The 20,083-nt window shown below is 43.0% G+C and overlaps 1 protein-coding gene across 6 annotated transcripts in view; it reads right to left on the minus strand.

The window, feature by feature from the left end:
- The window catches only part of IQCK (IQ motif containing K), a 126,238-nt gene that overhangs the window by 105,667 nt on the left and 488 nt on the right, over window positions 1–20,083 (minus strand). For all 6 annotated transcript variants that reach the window (XM_019921798.3, XM_073792256.1, XM_073792257.1 and 3 more), the window contains exons 2-4: window positions 11,091–11,155; window positions 8,927–9,056; window positions 7,913–8,010 (exon numbers count right to left, since the gene is read on the minus strand). In XM_019921798.3, the coding sequence (XP_019777357.2) occupies window positions 7,913–8,010; window positions 8,927–9,056; window positions 11,091–11,155 (293 nt within the window). The remainder of the gene's footprint in view (window positions 1–7,912; window positions 8,011–8,926; window positions 9,057–11,090; window positions 11,156–20,083) is intronic.

Here is a 20,083-nt window from a genome sequence, read left to right on the forward strand (position 1 = left end):
TTGGATACTATGATCTACATTCAGGAAATGCCTGTACAGTATCTATTATCGGCCCACAGATATGCTTCTACCAGCTATTTGTACAAACTAACCATTTCCAGTCATTACCTTTCACAGAGTATAGCTGTTTAACAACATATAAACCACTGCTAGCACCCAGCTAATTTCACAGCAAAACTAAGAGGCTCATCAACTTTATTTATAGGTAGTCAGTGTAATGCCCTACAGATGCCACTTAAATTTTCTCTATGACCTTTTTACACATAGTTGAAAACAACCTTCTGGGAAAAGATTAAAGAAATCTATTTCACTTGCTGAATTCATATCATGAAATGAGCAGGGTCTTCATTTACTTCTAAGGCTGACATAACTCATGGAAATTATACATTTATGGTTTAGTCCTCTAATTGTATTCTCTAAAAATTAAGGAATAGAGGAATATCTGGTTATTAAATAATCTGAATTTTATTCTGAGCATTTGAAAGATTTAAATATCTAATGACAAGCAAACTATTTGGTTATGAAATTCATCAGTCTAATTCATAATATCTAAAATGGCATATATACAAAATTGGGTTATTATGAATCGAAATCACAATCATCAAGCTTGCACGCTCTGTCCCAGGCAGAGTCTGTCTGATTCCATAGGCCAGATTCTGAACCACTGGACCATGTGTCATAGACCTCCTCATTCACATAGACACACACACACACACACACACACACACACACACACACACACACACACACACACACACACACACACACACACACACCAGGTGTATGAGTAACTGACCAAATGCTTTATGACCTAGTCATTAGGCGTCGCCTCTCTCTCTGGTTTTCCTTGAGGTGTCCTGCTGCTCACAGGACAATCTAATGAAAGGCTCTGCCCCACGAGGTGTCTGCCCCAGGCCTGCCTAGCATCTTAGTCCTCTTCTCTAGTGCCTCCAGATCATTTCTTTTTTTTCTTTTTTAATATTTATTTATTCATTTGGCTGCGCCAGGTCTTAGTTGTGGCATGTAGGATCTTAAGTTGCATAATGCAGGATCTTGTTCCCTGACCAGAGATCAAACCTGGGTCCCCTGCATTGGGAGTACGGAGTTTTTGCCACTGGACCACCAGGGAAGTCCCCAGATCATCTTTCCTATCCAAATCTAGCCTCTGCTTTTGAAAGCCATTAGACCTGCCGTCAGCATGGTCCAGTGGTCAAATTCCTAGACTCAGGAAACAGGCTGCTCGTTTGACTCTTGGCTCTGCCACTCACTAGTTATGTACTTGGCTTGTTGATTAACCCTGGTGCCGCACGGCCCTCATCTGTAAGACGGCAAGAATAGCACCCACGTCAGAAGACTGTTGGGAGCGTTAAATGAGTTTCCGCAGCTAAAGTGCTTAAAACAGTGTCTGGCACAAAGCACGGGCTCTAAATGTGCTAGAAACTACTATTCTTGAATTCCAGCCTCTTTTTCAACTCTCTGGCTCTCCACTGGCTGTGAGGCTCCTTCAATTTTAGACGATTTGTTCCTTCCTCAGCTCTACCCGACAGATCTGGACAGCCTCCCCATGGTCTACCTACCTCTGGAAGTAATAAATCCAGACAGTGCAGGTACAGTTAGTAAATGACCTCTTGCATGTAACAGCTATGTGCTCCTGTAACTTAATTATGATCTTAAAAGTAGGCTCTGACTTTTGCAGAATCATATTCATTTATTCATCCCACAACTATTAGTGGGTCCCTACTATGTTCCAGGTATTGCTGGAACAATATCACAGGACAAAACAGAAAATGAGGAAAGCACGAAAAAATAACTAGAAGTCAGCATTTTAAGGGCAAAATACAAATCAGCCATTATTCTTAAGTGACCTAATACAAATGCCGGTCCAAGATATAATTTGAATGGCCCTAATTAACAATGAATTATGCTGCTGTTCAAGAGCCATTTGGATGCACATTCAATTGTGGGTGACAGATAAGAACGCTCCCGTTATGCAATTTCGGCTGGAGGCTGGTTATCATTCAGTTTAAGCATCTATTCCCAATGACAGGATGTGAGGAAGAGCTGAATCAAGAAAATGCAAATCTGTTGTGCAGATCTGGATAAGAGGAGCTCCACTTGGGTCTGGCAATAATGTAATGTTTAAGCCAGCAAAAATAACCCACAAAAGACCACGTGATGTCGGGGGCGGGGGGGAGGGGGGGAGGGAATCAAATTTAATTAAGAAATCCTAAAATCCTGAATCAGGATTGGCATGGAAAGAAGTAATGATAATTCACCCATCTTGCCTATTTGAAGCATTCAAATACTGAACTTCCAGGTAAAGACTGAAGAGAAGGCGGGGCAGGAAGGTAACATTCAACGGTGCTTGTGAGCACCCTTCAGTGAGTCATCCTCCTGGTAACGAGAGCACCTCTGTCATCCCTTTAGTAGTTGAGGATTACTCACAGATTACATAGGGTCACACTGCAAGGAAGTGGTCACACTAGGTGTCTAGCTGCCTGTAAAGTTTATCAATTCTTGCAAGTTATCAGTTTTAGGAACCCACTTTTTTTACATCCTTTGATCATTCATTATAGCATTGGAAGTCTAATGCTCCATTCAAGCACCTGCAGCATTTGAGGTTTCATCTGTTTTCATTTAGTCCCAGTGGCAGCTCATCCATGGGATGTCAAAGATGAAGTATGAGTTGGCACAAGGATGCCTCATTACTCTCTAATACAAATAGAAATTTCTCTGATTCTTTAAAAGCGTTTTATCATTGCCTGGAGGCTGGAAGCTGTTTCTAGCCCCCCTCGTTACAAAATTATTTATGGGCAAAAATTAGACATGCAACCCTCAATGTAAAATCTTAATTACTGTCCTTTTAGCTGATTTTTGTATAAATTAGAAGAATAACAGTTGAATAAATTAGAATAAAGGCTGCACAAGTGAATATAACTGCCTTAAGGTCTAGAAGTGAATGTCTAGCACCACATCCACGCTCGCTGTTTCTCCATATTCATTCTTCTTTTGGAGGAGCAAAAGAGAACAAAGGGGAAGAAAATAAAAGCTACCTTTATCCTTCAGCTACCGAGGGCTTTGCTACTCATCTGTGGTTTCCTTGAGGACAGGGCCAGACTTGTCCTCTCTGGGTCCCCAGGGCCTGGCCCCATGATCAGCACATAGTAGGGCTTAATAAATGTTTGTTGAAAGGAACTGAACTTGGGTGGCTTAATATGTTTGCAGATATTCTCACACATATCCAAACAAAGGTTATTCCATTGTGCTCATTTATTTCATTGTTTAATCACTGCGTTCCATCCTTTGATCAAGCTAATAAAAGGCAGGGTACACTGAATATACTTTGGCCAACAGCAGGATTAAAAACAAAGACCCCTGAAATATGACTTGCAGAATTGTCTGGTCTCTCTCATTTAGCAGCAGGACCTGAAGCCAGAGAGGCAAGACCATCTGATACATACAGGGTCAGGCCAAGGGCTCTGCTCTCTGGCCCCCAGCCTCACTACCATTCCATATGGCCACGCCTTGCCCTGTTTAACACCACACAGAGGAGGGGAAGCTCAGTTACAAATGGGGGACAAGAATTAAGTCGTCAGGGGAAGCCAAACAAGCAAATGAAAAATACACAAGAATAGAAGCAGTTTAGATTTTATAACTTAAGGCAAGTAGCAATCTGTTCTCCAGGAAAGAACCACAAATTTAAAAAATTTGTATTTCCTGGAGCTATTCAGAGGACAGCCTCCAAGCCCCATTTTTTGAGAGGGATGAAAGCACAGGCTCTCGGAGCATCTGGACCTTGGCTGATGACCTGCTCCATTGCTCACTAGCTGAGTGATCTTAGGTAATGCTCGACTTCTCTGAGTTCCAGGGACCTCCTCTGTAAAAAGCGGTTGATGGAAAAGGGGATCTGGCTTAGAGGTTGATTGTAAGGGTGAAATGTGATGATGCGTATAAAGCAATTTGACCAGTGATGACACACAGTAGACAACTAACCAGTGAGATAGCTTCTCTGACCATTAATACGATCACTAACTATTATGATAGCAGCAGTCAAACCACAAGTGAGGGGACCACCATGACCTGGATGGACAGTCAGTACCTGAATTGCTGGCATTCATTTTACCAGCTTTTTCTGTTTATAGCCCCTTCAGCAGAGCAGCTTCTCATGTTAATGAAAATGGGGATCTGATCATTGTGTTTTTTTCTGGTTCAATCTGGACAACTGGTCTGTACCAGAATGTCAGGAGAATATAGTAGGATTAAGGTTTCCCAGATTTGAATTCACCAGGCCTGTGTCTCAAAACTAAGAATTTCTGCCAGAGCAATATGAAGAAAACCTTGCAAGTCTGTCTCTGTTGGGGTGAGAGGTGTGAAGCCCCCTACCACCACTCCCACCCACCAAAAGCTATGAATAGCGGTTGAAATGCATTTTGAGGAAGGAAGGGTAAGCCGGATGCTGCACTTTTCTTTGCTGAGTGGGCTATGCAGGCTGAGAGCCAGAGCTGAATTGTTCAGGACCCAAAAGGGGTCTGGAGAGGCTGTGTGGGAGGAGGTGCCTGGAGAGGACAGACGTGGTTCTAGAGAGGATTAATGAAGTATTGCTTGATAGATGCCAACAAAGCCCTCTTCCCACCTCTCTATGAAAGTATCAGCAAAATAAACCTTCTTCATGAAGTCCTTGTGTAATCAGATGCTTGGGGGGGAGCTGGGACCAAGTGCTGAATAAGGCCTCTGGGTAGCCAAGGAACAAGAGCAAGCCCACTCAGGTAATGGGTGTAACCCACCCTACCTGGGGAGAACCTGCAGCCCAGTAATACTAATGATCAATAATAAGTTAACAAAATAATAATAATAATAATAAGTTAACATTTACTGAGTTCTTCCTACATTCCAGGGACTGCCCTAAGTACTTTGTATGGGCCACCTCATTTCATCAGCATGATAATCCCATTGAAACTGTGCCCCATAGGGTTAACCAAAACTGGTGGCTAACAGAAATTCTTGAGCTTGTCTTGAGCAGATAAGGGAACTGCTTGTTAAAAGCCCCTGTGCTTATAACCTGCTTTCACTGATCAAGGATGCCTTAATTATTTTTGCAAATTGCATATCCTCCAAGCTTCATGTAGCCTAGATAATACATCACAAGACTCTGTAACCGCCTCCTATAGATAACACCTCTGACGTATGGGTTGCTATAGTAACGGTGACTTAAGCTGTTTTTCAGAAACTTGGAGTCAGCTCTTGTCCAGTTCAAGCAGGCTAAAACTGGTTGGGACCACCGACCCTAAAACTGGGCCTACATAGTTGTCCCATGAATGACCTTGTGACGTCAGAGAGCCAAAAACTCCACCCTCAGATCATGCTAGCACCTCTATTTTCTGAACATGTATCCCATGAAGAAAGAAGCATGTAATTCAGATATACTTGTGCAGAGCAGTGATCACCTCACCCTTTTCCTGCCTCCAATCACCTTCCCCTGGACCTCTGACGGTATACTCTTCACCCATAAATATCCCAAGCCCCTTGCCTTCGGGAATGTGGACCTGAGACTTGTTCTCCCATCTCCTCACTTGGCTGCCTGGTGAATAAACCCCTTCTCTGCTGCAAACCTCAGTGTCTTAGTATTTGGTTTGCTGTGCATCAGGCAAATGACCCTGGTTCAGTCCCTGGTTCAGTAACACCATGAGCAGGTGCTATGATCATCTTCATTTTACACATAAGGAAAAGATGGTGGCTCAGAAAGACGAGATAACTTGCCCAAGGCTGTACAGCCAGCTGGGGTGGAGGGAGATGTCAAAACCAGGTAACCCTGAGAACACATCCAGAGATGTGTTCTTAATCAATATGCCATAAACCAAAGCCCAATTTACCAGTTAATTGCATAATTAATATATAAGGAGGGTTAGGCAGTGGAATTTGCCACCCACTGCTCTCTTACATTGACTAACTCACGAAATATATGGATGTCTTCTTCTCTCACCCCCCTTCATGGCGTCCCTCCAGGGATGAGCCCAAGAGAACAGCCTTCCCAGATAGAAGAAAGCTGGGTTTTGGTCAAGGACATAGTAGTAGAGGTGCTCCCCTGACGTCCAACTGTGCACTCATTTATTGAGGGCCAACTATGTATTCACCAGGGGCTAGGTACTGGGTAGGATATACTAGGCACTGAATAGAGATACAAAAATAAATCAGAGAATCTGTCCTCAAGGAACTGAAAATACTGGGGGAGACAGACATGTATAAAATGAAGTGTATTTGTGGGTCAAGGATGTCTTAATTTTCCACTAGAAGAGGAATAGATGAGATACTCTGAAATCTGAGGGCTGGGTTCAATTGCTTCCAGTTTGGGAACAGTAGGCCTGAAAGAGAAGCCACAGAGCTGAGTTTGAAAAAACAAATAGAACTTAAATATGCAGAGAAGAAGAACTCAAGGATTTTTTTCTCAAAAAAAAAAAAAAAATGAAGGAACATATGCACAGAAGCCGTGAAGTGTGGGGCAGGTACAGGGACCTCCAAGTGGTTCTATCTGCTGGAGGGTATCACCCAGGAAGGAGAACAGAGAGAGATGTCCTTCTAAGGAAGGAGGGAAAAGACTGCAGAGGGCCGTGAAAGCCAGGCCGAGGGGTCTTGGACTCCTTATGTGGATCCACGGTTCTCAAACAGTGTACCGGGGCCCAGCAGCGTACCCTAAACACCTCCTCCACAAGCGTGCTGCCTGGTTCCAGATCAACGTCTCATAATTCGTTTCTGCTTCTACTAAAGACACAACTGTCACGGTGAGGCCTGTCAGAAGGAATGTTATGCTGAATGGACCAGTGGCAGTGAATTAGGGGGAGGTATAAAGTGGGGTGACTAAGAGACAGGAGGGTCAGTATAACGTCAAGCCAGCGCGAAAGGAAAGTTGAGTGTTTGCTAGAGCACGTGAAAACGTTGTCTCTTCGGTATATAAAAGCATCAGGACAGTATCCTATTCTCACAGAGAGATCCTGTCCTGAAGGGCAACCAAGCAGGTGACACCATTATCTGTGAATGTTTTAAAGACGTGGGTCAAACAAATTGGGGTTTGCACTGTAGTTACAGCCAACTTTTTAAAATATCATTTTGAATCATTTAATTTGGATTTGAATCCTAGCTCTGCCATTCACCCTTGATCACCTTTCTGAATCTATCCCTTCGTCCGTTTTCTCATCTGCAAAATGCAGACAATATGAATCAAGAGGAACCTCACAGAACTGTTGGGAGTGATGATAAAGCCCTAAGCAAAGCACCCAGCAGAGCAAGCACTTGGTCAACGTGAAATGCTGTTGCTATTTTACTCTCTGCGTATAGGTCATCCAAAATTCTAGTACTGTGCAGGGAAGACACACACCCGACGTACACTGCCAACTGCAGAAAAGAGGGAGCCTCTGGGGTATTTACACGGCGGTGCGCCAGGACTGGAACTCGATACAGATAACTAGCTGCAGTCACCGAGCACTCACCATGGGCCAGGCCTCTCCTAAAGCAAGTACATTCGTGGCATTTGGCATGAAGTGGAGTAGGGGGAGCCCCGAGGTGGGATGGTCGATCTGGAGCTGGATAAGAGGGCAGGAGAGCTATAATCTGTGCATGTCATAACGGGAGCAGGAAGACCCAAGACACCTGGCAGATGCCAATTGCCCAGGAGAAGGGCAGGCAGGGAGGCCAAGCGAGGCAGAAAACCTCCCCAGAGCCAGGCGGCCAGACAGATGGCAGTGCGTGTGTGTGCACAACTAGATGTCCCGGCCGGAGTTGGATAAGCGACTGAAACAAGGCTTTCCCTCCCAAAGGGATCATTTTGAAAACAGCCACTTGACGGTACTAAGATAATGAGCTACCACCTGATAAAAATGCATTATTGAGCATTTAGAAATAAAGAAACAAAACAACTGACCTCAAAACATTTTTCTTTCTTTGCTTGGTGAAGCAGGCTAGCCATTCCAGGAAGCAGAACTGGAAAGATGAATGTTTCCAAATATTCTTTAGGGGAACCTAAAACAAACAAAAAATTCCCACCAAAAATCCAAAATGGCTCAAGTTAATTTGGGAGAAACATTCGCTTCCGAACAAAAAAAGGTATTCTCCATTAATCAACATGACCATAAATGTTATATTTTACTCTAGACTGCTGAGTTGGGCTGATTACCGACGAAACTTAAAATATCCCTCTGAGCCTCTGTAGTCTGGCGGGGCTGTAGACGGGGTCCCACACGGGGCCAGGGCCACAGGCACAGCCAGGAGGCCGGTGTAGCTGGAGGGAAATACGCAAGGGGAGTGTGGTAGGAACTGAGGTCAGAGGGGAACGGGGCGGGGGTACAAGGACCTAAGGGCACAGTAATAGTGGTTACCAAAGCCCAAAGCCCACTAGTGGAGGGAGCAGAACAAACCAGCGGGAGAGGGCCTGGCACCAGGGAGGGCGAGGAACAGGGACTCAGGGAGGAAGATGAGGACGCCTGCATCTCTGGCTTCCACACACAAAGCAAGACAGCATGACGTTTTCTTTTACTCTTTACATTTTCCCCCTTTGTATGTAATGTAGAACTTAAGAACTTAAGTGTCTTTCTTCCTTTTCAACCTTAAAGATACATCAGTGGACCCCGAGGGGGGAAAGCGGGAGGGCGGGTGGGATGAAGTGGGAGATTGGGATTAACATATATACACTAGTATGTATAAAATAGATAACTAATAGGAACCTGCTGTATAAAAAAATAAATAAAATAAAATTCAAAAAAAAGATACATCAGTGGAATAAAGGCTACTTCTCTTAAAAATAAAAATTAAACAAGAACACATTCTTTCTTATTAAGTGGTCTCCCTGAGGTCTATCTGTCCACCCTGTCCCCACCCCATGGTTCTGCAATGTCACAAGTCCTGAACTATAGAGCTGAGATTGCACTTCCTTACGTACATGTTTCTGGGTCGATTGTTTCCCGTTTAACTTGAGGACAGGATACTTGTGGGACCACGGCTAAAGGAGCAGCTGGGTAAAGGTGTTCCGTGTTGAAGCCGTAGAGAACCCTCTCATCTGATGGTGACGCCTGGGGTGGCGGTGGGGAGGGAAATCAATTCATGTAGTTTAAATCATTGTATTTTCTTTTATAATATAACAAAAATAAAAGTCTGTGTCAGACTTTAGGTTCAAGGGGGCATACTGAGCACAAATCTTTCTCTTCTCTCCCAAGACACCTATAAAGGACAACCAAGAAATAAACCCATAACAAAGACTGGGAGGGCTGTCAATGGATGAGAGATCTCCAGACATTTCCAAAAGAAACAGAATAGGGCTTCCCTGGTGGCACAGCGGTTAAGAATCCACCTGCCAATGCAGGGCACATGGGCTCGAGCCCTGGTCCAGGAAGATCCCACATGCCACGGATCAACTAAGTCCATGCGCCACAACTACTGAGCCTGTGCTCTAGAGCCTGCCAGCCACAACTACTGAGCCCACGTGCCACAACTACTGAGCCCATGTGCCACAACTACTGAAGCCCGCATGCCTAGAGCCCATCCTCCGCAACAAGAGAAGCCACCGCAATGAGAAGCCCGCGCACCACAGCAAAGAGTAGACACCGCTTGCCGCAACTAGAGAAAGCCTGGGCACAGCAACGAAGACCCAATGCAGCCAAAAATAAATTTACAAAAGAAACAGAATAAAGCCTGTTGTCAGATGAGAGGAGGAGTGGCAGGTCAGAATCCACAGGAGGAAACTGCCCCCAGAAGACGAGAGTCCACGTTCCCACCAGAATTCCAAAGGGCTTCAGAGGTTCAGTTCCTCACAGTGTGGGAATGAGAAAGGAAACAATACACGGGAGAGGTTAAGTGAAAATCTGGCTGGAGACCCCGTGGCCTGCTGCCCCATCCTCCCTCCTCCTGCTTCTGCCCCCTTTGGCATTCACAGCAGCCTTTTATAACCTGCTCTCCCTCCTTTCCAATGAATCTTCTGTAAACAAATTAAACAAACAGCCTGGGAAGGAGTAGAACTACGCAGGGTGCCATTTTGGCAGTCAAGAGAAAAAAAAAACCTCAACATTGATGTGGAGGCTCCCAGCCCAGTCCCAAAATAGGGAGTCCCTGTCTGCTGACCCTGAAGAAAAGTCCTCCAGTGGACAATCACTCCCCATGAGCTCCCAGTCAGTGTTTCTATTCATGGAAGAGACCCATCCAGAAAACAAACCAACATGTATGACAGTAGAAGAAAACTATACCAACTATGTAGAAATATCCACTCAGGCTTGCATTTTAAATTTTGAATAAATAATCAAAACTTTCTACATAGATGAAGAACATAAACAGCATAAAAGACAAAGATCAAGATCTATAAAGAACAACTGACCTTGAAGAAGCAAAAATAATTCAGGGGAGAGAACTGTAATTAGTATCTGCAGAGAAATTTGAGAAAGCATTGCATTCATAAAGCAAGAACAGGATGCTATGAAAAAGGAACAATCACAAGCCAAGGAAGTTCTTAGACACAGAATCTCTAATGGAGGCAGCTGCAGTGACATATTGAAGTCTAGTGACTTAGGTTTTTGTCTCATCCCTGTGACCCTGCTCAAGTCCCTTCATTTCTCAGAGCCTTACCTTTTTATTTTAAACTCCATTAAGTCCCTATTTTACTCCAAGCATACTGCCTTAGGGCCTCCCTTCCTGGCTGCCTTGTTCTTGGCCCTCTCTCCTTCCTTAGTACAGTCTTAGCCCACCCAGCTATGCAAAAAGAAATCTGCTCCATCTGCAAAACTGTCCCCAACGTGGACATGATGTTGAATCCACTGCAAAGGCCTTCCTCATCTAGGATCTCATTTGAGCCCTACAAAGGCCCTGTGAGTTAGTCAAGGATTATCTGCTCCATTTAACAGATGCAGAAACTGAGGCTCAAAGTGGTTGTGTGATGTCCTTTAAGTCACATCATTAGCAGCAGAGGTATGACTGGCCCTGGTTCTGGTTCTGGTTCTGGTTCCAGTGCCTTTCCTTTCCCCCTCCCTGATTCATGACAGTGTCTGATGCTCACCAGTCATCAGTGCTGTTTTCGTGTCAGAACCTTTCAGTAAGGTTGGGGCCCGGGTGATACTCACAGTGACAACAGCTTCTTGTTTGGCTTTATATCCTTCTGGAAAGGGAGGCAGCTCAGCTTCATACTCTGAAGGGAGTGGGGGGGGAAAAAAACCCTCAATTCCATACTTCATTACAGCTTGTGGATAATTCCCTTTCCTCTGAATAAAATCTCCTTAAATTTTATTTTGGTTGGTGGTTTTCAAAAATGAAAAAACAATTGGCCATTACAGGGTGTTTATTTAAAATGGGTAAGAGATGATTCTTCTCTTGCATGAAAGACTCCAGGCTTTATGTAAGAGTTTGAGACTCTTCCCAAGAAGGTAGATTTAGATCTTGCCCACCAAATTATAACTACAAGGGATAAAAAGAGGAAGAAAATGAGGAGGGTGGCTAAGGGAAGACACCAATAGCATACAGGAAGGAGAGGGGAGAAAAAGAAGAAGAGAATGTTACGTATAGGGGGGCAGAATAAAAGAGACAGAGGCAAGATGAGCCATCTCAGGCAGACGTGGGGATGGGCGTGAAGTTAAGGCTGCCACATTGGGGTATACAGCTGGAAAAGCAATCCCGTAAACCCTTGCTAGTCGAAGCATTGCCCACGGACCAGCAGCATCGGCATCCCTGGGGAGTTAGAAATGCAACATCTCAAGCCCCACCCCAGATCTGCTGAATCTGAATCTGCATTTTAACGAGACCCCCAGGTAACCTGCATGCAATTAAAATTGGAGAGGTTCTACTGTAAGCTCCAGTAAGTTTCCATCTTGGCTGTACATTATAATTACCCGGGAGATTTTTGAAAATGCTAATGTCTTGGCCCGACCCCAGAAATTTTGATTCAATAGGTCTGGGGCAAGAGGCTGGGAATCAATATTTTAAGTCCTCCAGCTGATTCTAACATGCAGTGAGTTGGAGAACAATTGCCAGGTTTCAAGACTGATCACTGTCAACCTGCTGGGGAGCTTAATGCAAAGAATATTCCACATAAGTTCTACAGCGTAACAACAACTATTGCTGAGAGACAGAAAGAAAATGCCCATGACTATATTGGTTACACCCCTAAGAGAAAGACTGGTAAAAATATTTCCGGAAAGGTCAATGTTTCAAAGGCAATTGTATAGTTGCTTTGCAGTAATGAGGGAAAACAAAGTTTCTGGGTGAGATGGGGTTGATGCATTTGTACTGGAGGCAAGTTTTATTCCATTACCTCGTTCCTTATCAGGTGGTAGAGCAATTCTCAACTTTTTTTTCAATTCCTACGTATCAGGTTGGGGACTAGTATGTCAGGATGCAGGTTTTAAGCAATTTTGATTCCCAATACTAGCTAGAATAGGTTTCTAGTGCTATGTAACAAATTATCACAAACTTAGCAACTTAACACAAATTTATTATCTCACAATTCCCAAGGGTCAGGAGTCTGGGTATGGGTCAGGGTCTCATCAGGCTGAAATCGTGTTGGCCATGGCTGTGATCTCATCTGACGGCTGAGGTCCTCTTCCAAGTTCACTGATTGTTGGTGCGATTCAGTTTCTTGTGGAGGTAGCTCTGAAGTCCACATTTTCTTTTGGGTTGTTATGGGGACTGCTCTCAGCACCAAGAGGCTGGCCGCCCTCAGGTCCAGGCAGCTCACTCTTGGATATTTGCTACTTCAAAGCAACAGTAGTCTCTTCTGCTTGAACCTGTCTGACTTCGTTTAAGGGCTCACCTGATTAGGTCAGGCCCACCTACAATAATCTTCTTAATTTAAAGTCAATTGAGGGAATTCCCTGGTAGTCCAGTGGTTAGGACTGTGAGCTTCCAATGTTGGGGTCCTGGGTTTGGTCCCTGGTCGGGGAATTAAGATCCCACAAGCTGTGCAGTGTGGCCAAAAAACAAAACAAATAAACAAAAAACCTACAGATTCAATTAGAAAAAAAATAATAAAGTCATCTGATTACACACTTTAATTACATCTGAAAAATCCTTTGACAGCAGTGCCTAAATTAGTTTCTGATTGGATAACTGGGAGCTATGTGCACTAGCGGCAGGAATCTTGGGGGCCATCTGAGAATTCTGCCCACCACAGCAACTCTAGCTCTACCACTTTATTCTTTCCTCTCAAGCAAAAATGTAAATTCACCTTCTTCCCCCAACACACTGAGAATCACCAACACGGTGTGAAAACTATTCGTTTGGATTTAAGATACATATACCTTTATAGCTTTGATTACAAAAGCAATACATGCTTATTATGAGAAAAATTCCAAATAATACGGAGATGGCTTATGTAGAATCTAAGTCATACCTAATCCCATTACAACCCATAACCATTGCTGGAACTGGCATAGATTCAACCAAAACTTTTTCAGTGCATTTACTAACATTTGTATATAATTCACAAATACATTCCTTCACTTTAGTTCTCCAAGACCAGCTCAAATCACCCAAGCATAGAACTTGATAACACTGTGTCCTTATTCTGCATAACTCATATTAAGTCTTACCCTTATTTGAAATTTGTAAAAATTAATGAGTATCTCTTCTAAAAGACTGTGTTTTTTTTGGGGGGTGGGATGTGGATGTACCTGGGTCTGTTTGTGCTCACCATCACATTCCCAAAGAATATGGAGCTGAATGAATGTACTTTTTTTTAATTTAAATTTTTTGGCTGCACAGCATGTGGGATCTTAGTTGCCCGACCAGGGATCAAACCCACGTCCCCTGCATTGGAAGTGTGGAGTCTTAATCACGCTTGGACCGCTAGGGAAGTCAGAAGCTGAATGAATGAAGTAATGAATGAATGAACAAAACAAACACTACAGCAAGTTACTTTTGACTCTTTATCAACTCATTCATCCATATTTATTGAGAGTCCACTATATGCCAGAATCCATTCTAGGTGCTGAATCATGGAGCTCGTTCAATGCTGCTACTATATGATGTGCTTCATTTATTTAACCAGTGTACTCTTAGTGGGCTTTTAGGTTGCTTCCAATTTTTCATGATTACAAACAACGCTGTTGTAAGCATCTTTATACATACATCATTGATCAGAAAGGAGGTACTTTTGTAGGATTAACTCTTAGATGTGGAATTGTTCTTTCAAAGAAAAAAATAATTTAAAATTTGGGCCAAATAGCCAAATTTTCCTCCAAAAGGTTTATAATAATTCACACTCCTAATAGTAAGTCTGCCTGTTTCTCTAGGGTATAACTGATCTCATACATATTTAAAATGATACTTTACTTTTATTTATATTTCTTTAATTATGATTTATTTGCCATTTATATTTTTCCCAATGGGAAATTTGATGGAAAATATACAAACTTTTTCATCCTACAACCACAAAAGATATACAGTTATATGATTATGTAGAAGTATGGGAAAATACATTTGCCTCAGGACAATCTGATGTGTTTTTTATTTCAAGCCTCTGTAAGATTTAAGAGAATCTGGCATATTTGAGAATTTGTCACTGTCACCTTGCGATTTCAATTTAAAACATATAATTGATTACAGACTGATGCTTTTTACATTGAAAGCCATATAATTTTGCATGAATTTATTAAGTTTGTAAAGAGTACTGAAGAAAAATTTGCTGGTTTGGCACTAGAAATTCTTAAGAAAATCAGGTATATTAAATTTCCAAAGGTTTACAATCTTTTCGTTACCTAAGCTTGTAAACTGGATTCCAGGTGTCCCCCACTTTTCGAAAGTTTGCTTTACGCACTTCACTTTTACAAAAGACCTATAATAGTACCTGTTTTCGCTAACCAAGAGAAATCCAAAGGGCATTTTTGCTTTAACAGAAAAGGTGAAAAGTGAAAAGAGCGATCAGCGTTTTTTTTTGCAGCAAACTGTTACAGAGGAAGTGTGTATTCCGAGCAGTGGAGTGGCACTGCCAAGCTCCTTCCCCTGGAACTACACTCAGCACCTCAGCATCACGCCACCACAGTTTTGAACTGTCTGTGAACATCTGTACTTTTTCTCGATTTATTCTGTGCATCCTTTAGCAAGATGTGTCCTAAGGTAATCGTTTCTTTGCTTTATGCCATTTTGGCTTATGAAAGTTTTCACAGGAACTCTCTACTTTTGGGTAGCAGGGAGAACCTGTAATTGGTTAGGGGAATTTAATGTTATATGCATTTTAAACGAACATTAATCTAAGAACAAGTAAACATAGTTGTTCATTTTATACAACAAAGGCAACATTATGTAAGAGGCAGAGCAGAAAGAACCTATAACCCTGTTGGGGGAACAGAGCCCTTGTGCTCAAATTGGAACCTCCCCGCCACCATGCTCCAGGCACGTGAGGTGATGAAATGTCTTTATTGCTCAGGCCACTGTTAGTTGGGTTTTCTGTGATTTGCAGCTGAACATGTTCCTAAATGAAACAGCAATTAAAATGCAGTGTTCACCAACAGTGGCCTATTGGAAAGGGATGAACCAGGAAGATGGAGGCTGGAAGTGAATCTAACGAACACTTAGCCAGCATATACTACGGCAAGGGGATGTACAAGGTGCTGGGGGGACAGATGAAGAAGGCAGAAGAGCTTGTGTCCTGGTGAGGGGATGGACAGGAAGAGCCAGTGGTTATAAGATGTGAAAGTGATGCCGTAGAGGGCTGCACTCAGGAAGCACCAAGGAGGGGCTTCAAAATCAGCGTGAAGAATAACAGAAGGCTTTCCAGAAGAGGGGCCACTTGGGCTGAGTCTTGAAAGATGAAGATGAGAAGGCAGAGATGTTCCAGTAAGAGGCAAAGCTTGTGCAAAGGTGCGGAGGAATGGAACAGTGTGGTGTGCTGGAGGAATAGTTTCTTATGGTTAAAGGTACACAGCACAGGACAGTGATACTATGCCTTGTCCCTTGCCTAGAGAGTGTATTTAAAATGCAGAGCTTAGGGACTCACCCCCAAGGAGTGGGGTGAATCATCACACCACAGGAATCTGCACTTTAGCAAGTATCTGGGATATTGTGATGTGGGAGCTCCAGGTCTACACTTTAGGCACACTGCTATGTCGCTTAAGGGCTTGAACTTGAGTGTCACATACGAGTTGCAGTCCGGTTCTACCACTTACTTTGGACAAGTTTCCAAAGCTCTCTATGCCTCAATTTCCTTATCTGTTTAAACCACCAAGTTACTGAGAGGTTTAAACAAGAAGAAAAGCAAGCACCTAGCACAGTGCCTGGCACATAAAGGGCAGCTCAATAAATGTTAGCCATTAGGATGATTTGGACAAATGGTAGGCGATGAATCTAAAAAAAAGAGACAGAGACCAAATCATTAAAGGGCTTAGGTGTTAAGCTAAGAAGTTTATGTTTACCATGAAAGCTGTAAAAATCATTGTAGGTCATGGCATGATGTGATCGGATTTGAATTTGAGAGAGGTTCCTGTAGAAGACAGTCTGGAAGGAAGCCTTCCCCAACTAAAAAGCTACAGCAGCAATCCAAACAGGGAGTGGTTAGGGCCATGAGAACTAGGGGCTGAGGAGTTGGGGGTTACAGGAGACGTTGAGCCGGTAGGATCTATAGGAATTGTAGAATGAATGTAGGGAGAGTAATTGTTGGTGTTTAGAACAGTGCCTGGGGTCATGCCTGGTCTAGCAGTTAAAATAACTCCCAGCACTGGTAGATATGATGATTCATGCATGAGAATGATTTCACTGGAGCCATGAAGTAGGAGCTCATGGGTTGATAAGGGAATGGGAATGACAGTGGTGAGAACACGAGTTCTTTCCAGAAGCTTGGCTAGAGAGGGTACGAGGGATAGACAAGAGCTAGATGACAGGGGTCAAGGGAGAGGTTTTCCCCAAGATGACTGACTAGAGGATGCTTAGACGGAAAAGCCAGTAGAGAAGTTAAAGATGTTGGAGAGGTGAGTTATAGAGCAGGATCCTGGTATAGCGAGAGGACGGCACCAAAGCACAGATGCAGGGCTGAGCTGTGTGGGTAGCGGGATAAATACTTCTTCCATACGAGCAGATGCAAATATGTTTGTTGGTATCAGGAAGCTGGAGGATTCCCTCCCCACTCTTGATCGCCTGACTATTCTCAGTGAATGCCTCCTCCATCTGCCAAGTGGTATCACGCCAAGTCAGAGGAGTGGAGTAAAAACTTGGGACTAGTAGAAGCAGGCAAAGGGAGAAGGCACTTATGGATGTTGACCGATAAACACTGCTGAGAGCCACCTGGTGTCACTTTTCTCCAGCTGTGCTGGGGGAACAAGCATTGACTCAGAACTGGACCATGTTGTTATCTGGCAGGTGGGAAGAAGGGACCTGACTTCACAACAGCACTGAGCGCTGATGCCAGAGACTAGTGTTTGGAGTGATGAACCAACGGCAATAATAAGGATGCCGATGGCAGTAATAGCAGCAATATCAGAATAAAAGACTGTAAGCTCCAAATACTTTGAATCAGTCCTGGTTAAAACCATAGTTAAAAATCATTGTCATAAGCAACTACAAGACTTAATTAGAAGCCTTGGCAGGAAAGACGTTTATTGATACTAATACAGGTGCTTTTGAGAATAAAAAGCCCTAGGTTAGTTATCACTGGAAAGATGAGAAAACTGAAGAACATTCACAAGTAAGTCATCATACGCGTGCGCGCGCGCGCGCACACACACACACACACACACACACACACACACAGAGCACTAGCCAGGCAGAATAAAGGTCTTAATAATATCTATTCTGTATCTCATTTTCCTGAAATTGAGTTTCTGATAGGTCTGTTTGCTGTGATAATTTGCTTTTTAAATGGAAATATCCTAAAAGAATATAATACTTAACCTCAAACACAGGATTATTACAAAGCCTATTTTTCATGTTTCTGTGAGAAACTGAATTTACTACGTTTGTTATAGAAAACTGCATTTGTTAGAATGTTTGTTTTAAGAAACTGGGTCTATCATCCAGGTTATAATAATCATTACAGCGCCTGTGTGTATAAATTCACCATCTCTGACATCATTAACTTCATTTTGTAACTCTATCACTTTGTAAGTGGCATCAATTCACTTGCTTTTCAGAGCAACAAAACCCTTTGTCTTTGCTTTCTCCCTACAGGCCTGTTTGAGAAAAATAAACTCCATGATTCTAAAACAAAGGCAAAGCATGTTTCTTTGTCAACAATAATGAACATTTATTGAGCACTTTCTAAATGCCAGGCTCTGTGCAAGCACCTTTGCATACATTATCTTATTCCAGCCTCACAACAGCCCTGTGAGGTAGGTACAAGGATTATCCCCTCTTAGAGATGAGGTTGAGCAGCTTCCTCGACAAAACACTACTAGTCAATTGTATTATGAAGAGCTGTTTGGCCTGGAGAAGTGAAAGCTCTGGGAAAAAGACAGCCACAATAACAACCTTCTATTTGGGTGTTTTCATAATGGTAGAGTGACTAGCAACTTGGATCATAGCACCAGGAGGGTAAGGAGCAAAGGGTAGAAGTTACAAGGAGAACATTCAAGATGAAAAAGGTTTTTCTAGGTATAATGCAATACAGGAGAAGGAATTCAAGCACTGGGTAGAAGTGGAAATAGATGGCCTTCCAGGGCATCTATCAACTCTGAGTCCATTATTCTCTTCTTCCTTTGTATTTTCCACTTCTCTCAACTCACGGCTCTCTCTCCCTCTACCTAGTCCCATATACTGGTACATTCAGTCTCTCCTCCATTCAACAGACATTTACTGACCTGCACTGTCCAATACAGTGGTCACTAGTCACATGTAGCTGTGTAAGTTTATTAGAACTTATTAGAAGTAAAACAAAAAATTCAGTTATAAAATTGCATTAATCACATTTCAAGTGCTCAATACCCGTATGTGGCTAGTGGCTACCATATTTGAAAGTTCTATTGGACAGCGCTGTTTCAGACAGTTGAAGTAATGATGGTAGGCACAAGAATGAAAAATCCGAGTTCCTGACCTCAAGGAGTTTACAATCTTAGGGAGGAAAAAAAACACCCAGCATTATTAAGAGCAACATACACTGAGCTCTTGGTGTAAATCGGGCATTTGCTAAGCCCTTTCTGAAGTGCCCCTTTAGCTGCATCCTCCTAACACCTTGAAATAGGTGCCATTATTATGCTCACTTTACCGAGGATAAGTAACATATGGGTATACCTTGTTTTATTGTGCGTCACTGTATTGCACTTAGAAGGTATTGAGTTTTTTACAGATTGAAGGGTTTGTGGCAACTCCGCATCAAGCAAGTCTATTAGTGCCCTTTTCCCAACAGCATTTGCTCATTTTGTGTCTGTGTCACATTTTGGACATTCCCAAAATATTTCAAACTTTTCCATTATTATTACACTTGTCATGGTGAACTGTGCTGTTTGACATTAGTATTGCAAAAAGACTACAACCCACTGAATGCTCAGATGATGGTTAGCATTTTTTAGCAATTAAGTATTTTTATTTATTTATTTATTTATTTTTGACCACACTGCAGGGCTTGTGGAATCAGGATTAAACCCGGGCCCTCAGGGCCCTGGGCAGTGAAAGCACGGAGTCCTAACCATTGGACAGCCAAGGAATTCCCCAACAATAAAGTATCTTTAAGCTAAGGCATATACAGTGTTTTTTAGACATAATGCTATCGTGCACTTAACAGACTGCAGTATTGTGTAAACATAACTTTTATATGCACTAGGAAACCAAAAAATTCCTGTGAGTCGCTTTATTGCTGTGGTCTGAAACACAACCTGCAACATCTCGGAGGTATGCCTAACCTGTCCAACGTATGTGAGGAGTACTGCGGGACCTCATGATCAAGGGTACCTGTAGGCCCACAAAAGAAGGTGAACTAAACAAACTCCACTTACGAATTTTAAGGAAGGCTAAGAAGAAGAGGATTAAAGCCAAATCTGTCTAGACCAGGCTTGCTCAACGCGTGGGCCACAGATTATCTACATCAAAATTACCTGGGGTGCTCGTTCAAAGTGCAGATCCCCTACACCCCATTAGGAGCCCTGTGGGCGGGGCCTGGAAACCTATGTTTTAAACAAGCTCCCCATCTCCGTCCCAGCGA

The sequence above is a fragment of the Tursiops truncatus genome, chromosome 15 (assembly GCF_011762595.2).
Source record: "Tursiops truncatus isolate mTurTru1 chromosome 15, mTurTru1.mat.Y, whole genome shotgun sequence".
Lineage (NCBI taxonomy): Eukaryota > Metazoa > Chordata > Mammalia > Artiodactyla > Delphinidae > Tursiops > Tursiops truncatus.